The sequence below is a fragment of the Myxocyprinus asiaticus genome, chromosome 44, assembly GCF_019703515.2.
Source record: "Myxocyprinus asiaticus isolate MX2 ecotype Aquarium Trade chromosome 44, UBuf_Myxa_2, whole genome shotgun sequence".
NCBI lineage: Eukaryota > Metazoa > Chordata > Actinopteri > Cypriniformes > Catostomidae > Myxocyprinus > Myxocyprinus asiaticus.
Genome location: NC_059387.1, coordinates 6,760,945 through 6,772,543, shown reverse-complemented (window position 1 = coordinate 6,772,543; position 11,599 = coordinate 6,760,945). Strand labels below are relative to the sequence as shown.

Below are 11,599 nucleotides of genomic sequence, written 5' to 3'. Positions count from 1 at the left end.
CAATGCTGGCACGGGTGCCATAGGTTGCCGACCTCTGATCTCACCTGTAGTAAGTCTGTCTATCCTCTGGGAAGATACTACAACCTTTAGAATATGAAAATATAATTTTTGTGAAGTTTAGTGAATATGTTTCTAAAATAATTGATTACTGTATTCATATAATTGATCATCCTGTAATAATATCACCTGTAGTAAGTCTGTTTATCCTCTGGGAAGTTACTACAACATTCTGAATGTGCAAATGTATTTTACGGTTTTTATTATTATTATTATTATTATTATTATTATTATGTATAACTTGCACGTCAATTGAATGAATGAGTGGACATCTCCTATGTTTTAGAGTAGTGGGTGGAGTTTTCAGACGGTCCCTTACATCTGCTAGGCAGTCAAAGCGCATCGGAGCATTTCAGGCATAATTTTGCAGCCACGCCAAGCGTTGACTGTTCTGAGTCCAATTTTTATGCCCATATAGTATAGTTATACTCCCTTTAAATCAAGTGTGCTAATGACATCTTTGTAAGATTGTCGACTGAAGAAAGCGTGGGTAAGAGAAACAGAATATCCAACGAATGTCGAACTTAAACTAACTTTACCTCGCTGACCGAGAGACTGAATCAGTACAGTACAGACGCCACATCGGCCAAAACAGACGCGCATCTCTCCAGACTGGAGAATAAAAGGCCGGTTAATGTTTGCAGAATCATGAAGGCATTCATAAAGCGAGGAGCGCACCGCTGGCGTTTATAATGCACTGTAAAGGTCCGTTTGGCTGTTGTGGTGGTGATGGTCCATAAAAGCAGGAGCAACATATATGCAGAAAGATGGGTAAGAAGATTCTTTAGTGGTCAAAAATGAATGACGACGTCGCCGATGTTTTTACACACGTAACTGATATGGTGAATATTTGCAATGTTATTCTGCGCACTGAGGCAGACTTGCGCACTGCAGCAACGCACCGTTTTGGACTGTGGATGTGCTGTATTTATTGAATATATGTCTGCAAAGGAGGAGATCGCCTTTCGGTTTTCATTAAGAAAAAAGTTTGCTTGCGAGAACAGCATTTGTGTTGCAGTTTATTCTGTTGCTCACTCAACGTGATTGAGTGGTTCAAAGCCACTCTATTCTCCAGCAGATGAGAGGCAAGCAATTCCCACAACTTCACCTGCCTGCACAAGGGGAAAATAATGTTCATTTTTATGACAGAAAACTCAAAACCTATCGCAGTCATACTTCAAAAATAATCGCCCAGCCTCTAATCGTAATGAAAGTGTTGCGGAGAAAAAGAATTGTCCTGTTTATAGCATATTTTCTGCTGGTAGTTCTTTCTATGCTGAACTTGGCCAACTACAGATGGACCAAAGGGCCCCAACAGTGCAATCTAGTAATGAGAAGCACTCCCTATCAGGGTAGATCAGACATCCGCTTTCTTTACAGACCATCGCTTGCCAAGAAGAGACAGCTTGTCTATGTTTTGACGACATGGAGGTCTGGCTCATCCTTTTTTGGAGAGCTGTTTAATCAACACCCAGAGGTCTTCTTTTTGTATGAACCAATGTGGCACATCTGGCAAAAGCTTTACCCGGGCGATGCTGTGTCCTTACAAGGAGCTGCAAGGGACATGCTGAGCTCACTGTACCGCTGTGATCTTTCTGTTTTTCAGATGTACAACAGCCCCGGGGGCAAAAATTTCACCTCGCTTGGACTTTTTGGGGCCACTCATAATAAAGTCATCTGCTCGTATCCTCTTTGCTCCGCTTACAGGAAGGAGGTGGTAGGGATGGTAGATGAAAAAGTGTGCAAAAAGTGTCCTCCACAAAGCCTCAGGCTCTTAGAAGAAGAATGCCTTAAGTACAACACGATTGTCATTAAAGGGGTACGTGTTCTGGACGTCAATGTTTTGGGCCCCCTCATGGAGGATCCGTCTATGGATCTAAAAGTGATTCATCTTGTGAGAGATCCGAGAGCCGTGGCCAACTCCAGGATTAAATCTAGACACGGACTGATTCGCGAGAACTTACAGGTTGTGCGAAGCAGGGACCCGAAACTCCGTCGGATACCCTTTGTAGATCCAGGGCACAAAATTAGCAAAAAAGACGGAGCAGATTACCACTCGGTTGGTGCTATGGAAGTGATTTGTGATCAGACTTACAGGAGCCTGAGCACTGCCTTAAATCCACCCAACTGGCTGAAAGGGAAATACCTGGCAGTGCGCTATGAGGATCTGGTGGAGAACCCGGTCAAAATACTCCGGAATGTTTATCAATTTGCTAATCTCAGTGCCAACCTTTACATTGAGTCTTTTGCTCTTAACATGACCAATGGCACAAGCTCTTCCTCAAAGCCATTTATTGTGTCGGCCAGGAATGCGACACAGGCAGCCAGTGCATGGAGAACAGTGCTGAGTATTCAACAGATCAAGCAAGTAGAGGAGTACTGCCATCATGCAATGGCCATTCTGGGTTATGAATGTGTACGAACAGCTGTTGAGGCAAAAGACCTGAGTAAACCTTTATTGACTGCCTCCAAACTCTAACACAAATTTAAGACAGGATAGCTGCTTGTCCACAACTGTGGAATTGCTTTAGTTCCAATAAAGTGTTATTAAAGGATTTCAAAATTCTTTCTGGAATGTCATGTTATTTTTAGACCATCTTGTGGTCATTTTATAGCGCCATTACCTTTTTTAATAGACCTGTGAGACAGTGGTTCTCAAGTTGTTTGCTTCACAATCCAGATTTTACATTGGACAGTAAGTAGCAGGTGGCCGAAATGTCATGTCATTTTAATAAAATTAATTTGAAGCTCAAATTTTGCTTATCGAGTGAGTGTTGGACCTCCTTTTTAAACCAGCACGGGAGCAAAATTGTCTGTTGTACACACGTAAACATATGTGTACTTAAAGTAATATTCAATACAAGTTAAGCTCAATAGACAGCAGTTATGTCAAAATGTTGATTATCACAAAAAAGAATTTTGTCTGGTCCCCCCTTTTCTTTTCAAAGATCTGGGTTCCAGTGAGGCATTTACAATGGAAGTGAATGGGGCCAATTTGTGGAGGGTTTAAAGGAAGAAACGTGAGGCTTATAATTTTATTAAAGCAATAATTCTTCTGTTAAAACGTATTATCTGAGTTGTTTAAATTGTCCATTTTATGGTTGTTTTAGGGTTTGCGGCATTGTGTTGTCATAGCAACTAAGTTTTAAAATTGGACTTAACTTTACAAGTGACTTTATCAGACTAAAAACCATGTTAACATCCATATTGTTTGCGTCATGTGGTTATACTTTTGAAACAGTGAAACATTTTAACATTTACAGATTGGCCCCATTCCCTTCCATTGTAAGTGCCTCACTGGAACCCAGATTTTTTTCCAGATTAAAAAAAGAGATAGTTCACCCAAAAATTCTCTCAGCATTAACTCACCATTATGCCATCCCAGATGTGTATGACTTTCTTCAGCAGAACACAAAGATTTTTAGAAGAATATCTCAGCTCTGTGGGTCCATATAAGGCAAGTGAATGGATGCCAAAATTAATTAACATAAAATCAGCATAAAAGTAATCAATCAGACTCCAGTGTTTAAATCCATGTCTTCAGAAGTGATATGATAGGTGTGGGTGAGAAACAGATCAATATTTAAGTCCATTTTTACCATAAGTTCTGCCTGCCCAGTAGAGTACAATATGCACAACGAATGTGAATCACCAAAAATAAAAGAAGAAGAACTTAAATACTGAACTGTTTCTCACCCACACTTATCATATCGCTTCAGAAGATATGGGTTTAACCTCTGGAATCATATGGTTATTATATTTTTTTTTTTTTTTTTGCTGTGCTTATGTGCATTTTGGAGCTTAAAAGTTCTGGCCGCCTTTCACTTGCATTGTGAGGACCTACAGAGCTGAAATATTCTTCTAAAAAAACTTAATATGTGTTCTGCAGATGAAAGAAAGTCATACACATCTGGGATGGCATGAGGGTGAGTAAATGATGAGAGAATTTTCATTTTGGGGTGAACTATTCCTTTAATATTACCAACAAATTTATAGGCCCAACAATATGCAAAAAAAAAAAAAAAAAAAAAAATTAAAAAAAAACTTTTTTTTATATATATATATATATATATATATATATATATATATATATATATATATATATATATATATACAGTATATATATATATATATATATATCATGTATGTTTTAGCATTATATAGACTGAACAGGAACAGAACAGAATAGACCTGCAACCGTTTTGGGGTTTCAACCCATCAGTTGAGAACCACTGCTGTAGATGTTTGATAAAGCATTCAATATATATATATATATATATATATATATATATATATATATATATATATATATATATATATATATATATATATATAAAAGATGGCTTCTTATATTTTACAAGCCAAATGTTGCATTGTCATTTTTATGTTTTAAGTGGATACTTAAGGATGTTTTCAATGTTCTTGGTCCATTTGTTTATTTCAATTTGCTTTCTGTCAGAAACGAGAATGGAAATTTATAATAACAAAGTACTGTTCAAAACTGATATGCTAAGTGCAGGGAATGCTATTTCTTTAGTGCTGAATCGATTCAAAGACAATAATTAAACTTTGCATACTTTTAAATGCCAGTGTTATGCGTTATGTAGGGCATGTTTCTCATTTCACCAAACAAAATGTCGAAGTTATGATTTTCAAAATCTTAAAGGGTATTGATTATTGCTGCTGTTCCAGACTGACTTAGTCAGCCCTTACAAAAAAAATTAAAAATAAATCCTGCAGGATTTTCATTTTATCTGCAATATATATGCATGTATCCTGCAGGAATGATGAAATCATGCAGGACACATGGACAAACTGTGCAGAAAATTCCTGTAGGATTTTTTTTTTTTTTATTATTTTGTTTTTTGTAAGGGAATAGAGCCTTTTAATAGTTTAGGATGGGTTTCATCATCAAAAATGCAGGAACAAAAACCTACAGTGGCCCAATAAATATTCCATATTTCGAGTGTCTGTTTGCACCCCGGTGTAAATAGCATCTGCCACACAGGCCAGCTATTTGCACCCCAATAGTCTGGTGGAACCACATAAATATATGACAAACTAAACAATAAGTGTCGCTGCAGTGGCATGGGGTGTAAAAACAGTGTGAATGTGTAGTGTTGTCCTAGTGACCATGGTTTGAATCCATGTTTTGTCTCACTCTTTTTCCCATCTGATTTCCTGTTGCTACTTTTAATATTCCCTTTAATACTACTTAAAATAATAGACAAAAATTAATATAAATGCTGATTTCATTCCATTGATTTGGTCATGGTGAATGTCGGGGAGTGCAGAGAAGGGTTTGATGGAGGTGGGGTCTGTCGATGGCACATGTTCCTGCGGCTCGGCATCGCTTGTGTGTACATTGCATCACTGTATTACTAATATCATAGTAACCATGTTCTTTTGCAGAAACCATAGTTTTAATGCAATTAATCATGGTGTTATATGGTGATAGTATAGTAGCCATGGTTAATTTTGTGGTTTTTGTAAATTTACAAAAAATACCATGGCCATGGTTACTGTAGTAAAACTAAGGTTATTTTTTTCTAAGGTAGGGTTAGGATTAGGTTTAGGGGTAGAGGTTAAAGTAGTGTGTCTGTGGAACTCTAAATAAACACAATAAACACACTGCAGTGATGCCCATACTGAATGTATTTAAATGTGGGTGCAATTAGTATCTACCATTATTTGCACCTGGGTGAAAATGGTGTCTGCCTTAAAATGTTTATAGTTTCAAGCTCTTGGCAGCCAATAATTTAAATCACAAAATACATGTAGTCGGCACAAATCGTATTTTTCTTTATTGCAAAAACATTAAACAGCAACAAAAACTACCACAGCACATTCCTAAACACCTGTTTGTCACTATACACTGCAAAATTTTACGGATCCATGAGTTCATTGCATGCAATGTGTAAAGTATGATTATGAGGTAATTTGTTCTAATGTGTAAGCATTTTAAAATGTTGTTAATTTATGTCGCTAATGAGAATCCATGAGAAATTATCACATAGGTATAGATTTGTTATGAAGAGTGTTCAAAGTGGGCTCACACTGACTGATCCAATCACAATGGAGATTCATGTGTTTATAGAATACTTGAAATGTTATGAAATTCCAAATGTGACTGAAATGAACAAGAAATTATGCACCCTTTTCTGAAGTGGTTATTTTAAATAGATAAAGAGTAGTTTTAGATAGTAGACAGTCTTACTGACTCAAAAGTATTTGCCTGTGTTGACAAATTTTGCCCTCTAACTATTGTTACTATATTTACACAATATCACTGTAACCCTCCTCCCTCTTTTACCCCAAATGTGGTGTGAAAAGCTCCCTCGACACCTTTATAAAAAATAAAATAAAATAAATAAACTTTAAATCAAAACAACCTTCCGTAATGATTTCTTTTCACACAAATTATGTTGCTCCATCAATATGCAATAAAAGGGAAATTTATTTTTTCAATCTTGATACAGTTTGTGACCAGAAAAAAAAAAAAAAAATATATATAAATAAATAAATAAATCACGTTTTTCTTAAGGTGTGCCTTTAGCCCTGTTTTAACCTACCTGGTTAAGAATGCATTGCTTCATCAGTTTTTTAAAACAATAACCTTGTTTCCGTCCACTTTTCGCACTGTTTTGTTATCGACAAAGTGAAAATGCGTAAAATATTTTTTGTGAAATTTGCCATCTTCTGCCTGTTTCCATTCAAATAGACTTTTATCAATAAAAATGGTGTGCATGATGACGTCATGCCTAAAAAAACACTTTGTCGCATAAGTTTTGGTTTATCGCAAAAGAAATCTGCCCTTAAGCCATTTCCATGTTTGTATATCACTAATTGTGTACCTTTCGCCTCCCAGATGTCCCTAATTTTTTCCTCCCTGAAGTCTTTGTAAAATGGGGAGAGTATTGAGACAATCCATTGAAATTAGCCAGCTTACTCTCATTTTAATTTCACAGATAAATGCAGTCAGAAGATGAGGAATTGCAATCAAAAGGGAGCTGTTGCCCTTCTGATAGGACTGTAATATTGATCCTGATGTTGCGCCTATCGCAGGTTGCCACTGGTTCTGTCCCAAAGGCAAATTGTCATGGCCCTGTTCAAGCTGGCAAACTGCACCAAGTAGTGGGGGAAACTTTCAGACTTAGTATAAGGATCATCCATCCATGTGTATATGCTGTGTGCACAGCTATTGAAAAATTGATGCTGTGTAATATCAGGGTTTACATATGATACATTCCTGATATTCAATAGGCTATTTTGAACAATCATCTAATCTAAAGCATCAGCATCACAACTGCATTATTTCCCGCATATTTGTCCAGTAGCTTTTAATGACCAACTGAACTTGATTGTCATCTAAAATTAATTTTAGCTTCATAATGCAATTTACATTTTCTGAAGAAGCTCAGCAAATACGATCCGAGGTAAAGAGGGTTAGATTTAAAATATTTAAAAGTTTTAAAATGTTCAAAAGCTCATTTTCTGAAAGTGAACTGAGCATTGGACAAATAGTTCTGATAGTTTATAATCTTGAAAAAAGTGTATGAGAAGAAAATGAGAATGTCATTCAGCCAACTTTTTTCTTGTACAGAACAGGGTTAGGCTAATTTAAGTTTGTGTAAAGAATATAGGCCTAACAATATTATTTTTTCATTTTGTAATTATTATTTTTTTTAATTTAATGCTTTATTCATTTCGTAATTTATTTAATTTAATACAGGGAATTTTTCCGGCATTTTTTCAAAAGAAAGTTAAACAGTAATTTTATAGAATTGGGCTATGTTACTGTTCCAAAAAAGCACAGTGAAGCTTTTCTCCTAGTATTATTTTTAATGTAAGTGCACAAAAAATTATGTTTTTTTATTGTGTGTTAATTCCATGACTGCCGTCTATTATTTTGAATGGTGTGGAAAAGCAACTTTAATAAATAAACGGATGGCTACCGCAGTTAACTTAATTGCAAAGAGTGGCCATTCATTTGTTCTCCGTGTACTTGTCGATGACTGGTGCATGATACGATATATTTGTGTTGGCACTCCTGGAAGTGTCATGACGCAGATGTGTTTGCAGCATCGGATCTGTGCAGGTATGCCGTTAAGATCAATCCATAACAGTGCGAGTAATGTTTCACGTACAATGAATTGGCTTTCAGAGATATATACCTTGTTGTCATGATTAACACAGGATAACGATTGGGGTAAATTCTGTCATGTAACACTATATTTTTGCATTAATGCCAATTTTCTGAACAAACCAGTTTTTTGCAACATTTGAAGTATCGACATAGAGTTTATGTGCTAGAGTTAAACAGAAAAATATTATGTCGACACTTGTGAAATTTGCTTTTCCATCAGCTATATCGGTAAACTTTTTTATGTGCTACACCTTTTGTCGTAAAAAAAACCCTTGGATGGAAACCTAGTTAATGACAGTTTGTAAAAACCTGCCGAGAGACAACAGTCCCACCTACTGGCCGGAAAAGGTAGTGTTTAACAGCTGGCTATAAATGCAACCCTGCTGACGATTGTTTCTGCAGTGAACTGAATAAATGTGCAAGCGGTAATGTACCATATCCAGTGTCCACTGCTTTTTATCACTGACAGACGGACTACTGGGTGAACAAAGTAATAACATATTTTATTTGTGAAGCAAAACGTATGTGAGTGTTCAAAAAAGATCAGGGTCTTGGGACAAATCATAAGGGGCTTAAACCCCCGATGCCTCCCTTTCGCAACGGCACTGGGTTAAGGTGGCTGCAAACACATTCTTTATTCATAATGACATGTGCCAGTAATGTACACAGGCATGCATAGTGTATTCTGTATGTACATAACATGATAATGATCGAGATTATCTCTCTGCTTGCCTTACAGGATGTCTTGAGCAGTTGCCATGACAACAGCTCAAGGAGGTGCAGCTGTTATATGTGTATGAAACAGAAGCTATGGGAGCAGGTGGTGGAGACTCAACCTTATGAGAAAGGAAAGAGAGAGGAAAGTGAGATAAAGTGATCTCCCCCCAGGCATATTCCTTTCATGGTTTCTTAAAATGAGACATAAACATTTATCATTACCAGTATTACCATTATTATTACCATTAACATTTCCATGAATTGAAAATAAATTACATATTATTTACATTGTTACGTATTTAAATATCATGGTAGTTTGTTGTCCTGCCTTTAGTTGGTTTTATTTTATGCAGTCATTATCATTCTCATTATTGGTTTTCATAAAAATAAAATACATATTACAGTAATGAGAATCATTAAAAAATAATGGGAATACTAAAAGTAAAACATAAGGATGCATTTGTGAAGGAACGGTGCTTAATTTAGCTGAATATAATTATGTAAGGGAGTCACACAGTATGAGGGAAGGAGGACACTGGGACAGGATGTTTCAGGTCTCAGGTGAGATTTTAATCACAAACTTTGGGGTAACACAGTCACAGCTGGCACAGTGACTTCTTCAGCTTCACAAACTCTTTAGCATCACAGGCTCCTAGTCACAGCCTCTTAATCATCACAAAGTCTTTATCACAAATCTTTAGCATCACAAACTCAGTAGCTTCACTGTGAGACTATCGTGCCAGACTCTCTCTCTCTCTGCTGGTGGCGTGGCCGCTTATATGCCGCTCTCCCCATCCTCACTGGAATTAGAGACAGGTGTTAGACATAATCTAGCAGGTGTAAGCGCCCTTACCACTTTCTCTCTCTCTGGACAAATGCTCGACCACGCCCCTGCTTCCACATATCCCCACTGCCCGACTCAGGCTGGGGCGCCATCCGGCCTGTCTACCACCCCCCCCCCATTTCTGGAAAGGAAGTCGGCGACAGCCATCTGCGCCCCTGGTCTGTGGACCATCTTGAATTTGAAGGGCTGGAGAGCCAGATACCACCGGGTGATCCACGCGTTGTTATCCTTCATGCGGTGGAGCCATTGGAGTGGGGCGTGATCTAAGCAGAGGGTGAAGGCCCACCCCAGCAGGTAGTAATGGAGAGTGAGGACCACCCACTTGATGGCCAGACACTCCTTTTCCATGGTGCTGTACTTTGTTTCCCTCGAGGAGAGCTTGCAGCTGATGCACCGGGTGCTCCTCCCCCTCCACCACCTGTGAGAGCACGGCCCCCAGCCCCCTGTCTGAATCATCCATCTGCAATATAAAAGGGAGAGAGAAATTAGGTGCATGTAAAAGCAGCCCCCTGTAAAATGCGGCTTTAACCTGGCACTGCTCCGTCCACTGGACCGGGTCTGGAGCCCCCTTTTTAGTGAGCGACCAATCATTTCTATAAATGATGATGTCATCCAAATAGGCAGTGGCATAAGCCGAATGCGGTCTGAGGATTCGGTCCATGAGGCGCTGAAACGTGGCCGGAGCCCCAAACAAACCGAACGGAAGCATCACAAATTGGTGTAATCCAAATGGTGTGGAGAAGGCCGTTTTTTCACGGGAAATTGGTATCAAGGGGATCTGCCAGTAACCCTTTGTCAAGTCCAATGTTGAATAAAATTAAGCAGTGCCCAACCGATCGAGCAACTCATCAATGCAAGGCGTTGGGTAGGCATAAAATTTAGACACCGCATTGACTTTTCTATAATCCACAAAAACCATACAGACCTGTCGCTCTTAAGAACTAGAACAACTGGGCTGGACCAATCGCTGTGGGATTCCTCTATTATTCCCATATCGAGCATTGCATCCAATTCTTCCCAAACTATTTTCTTTTTGTGCTCGGGCAATCGGTAGGGATGGCTACGTACCACCACCCCCAGCTCGGTGTTGATGTGGTGCTGGATGAGGTTTGTACGACCCGGTAGAGGGGAAAACTCATCTGCGTATACCTGTTGCAACTTGGCAACCTCTGCGACTTGATACGGCAAGAGGTTGTCTCCGCAAGTGACATGATTGGGTGATATGATTGGGTTTTGTATTCACCTCTGGCCCGAGCTCTGCCCTCTCCAGAACTACCGTAGCCAATGTCACAGGGACTGCCTCCCTCATAATTGAGTTCCCCCACTCATCGTGTGACCTCAAAGGGTCTTTGACACTTGCCGAGTAATTTGGAGCTCGATGTGGGGAGTAATACGAGTACCTTGCTGAGGTGCCGAGTTCCCCTGTTATACAGTCGGCTCTGTTGTTCTTGAGCTTGGAGCAAATTCTCCTGTGTTAGTTGCCCCAAGGTGTGGAGTTTTGCTCTAAGATCAAGAACGTATTGAATTTCGTTCTTACTGGCTGAAGGACCCTCCTCCCAAGCTTCGCATATGACATCAAGCACGCTGTGTGGGCACCGCACCATACAGCAGCTCAAATGGGGAAAACCCAGTGGAGGCTTGCGGGACCTCCCGTACTGCGAATAATAGGGGATCGAGCCATTTGTCCCAATTTCTAGCATCCTCGTGCATGAACTTACAAATCATGTTTTTAAGGGTTTTATTAAATTGCTACACCAGGCCATCTGTTTGTGGATGGTAATTGCTGGTGCGAATTGACTTAATACCCAATAATTCGTAAAGCTTGCGTAGTGTCT

At 38.8% G+C, this 11,599-nt stretch overlaps 1 protein-coding gene across 1 annotated transcript; it reads left to right on the top strand.

Annotated features, from left to right (window-relative positions):
* Positions 1 to 414: 414 nt before the first annotated feature.
* Positions 415 to 2,725, top strand: LOC127434679 (carbohydrate sulfotransferase 2-like). The gene is made up of 2 exons (XM_051687589.1): positions 415 to 547; positions 702 to 2,725. Exon 2 carries the CDS (start codon positions 1,136 to 1,138, stop codon positions 2,534 to 2,536), a length of 1,401 nt encoding a protein of 466 aa, XP_051543549.1. The 5' UTR covers positions 415 to 547; positions 702 to 1,135; the 3' UTR covers positions 2,537 to 2,725.
* The last annotated feature ends 8,874 nt before the right edge of the window (positions 2,726 to 11,599 follow it).

Bases quoted from the DNA above. Each gene is read 5' to 3' on its own strand.
- LOC127434679 (XM_051687589.1), top strand. From the start codon at position 1,136: ATGAGAGGCAAGCAATTCCCACAACTTCACCTGCCTGCACAAGGGGAA.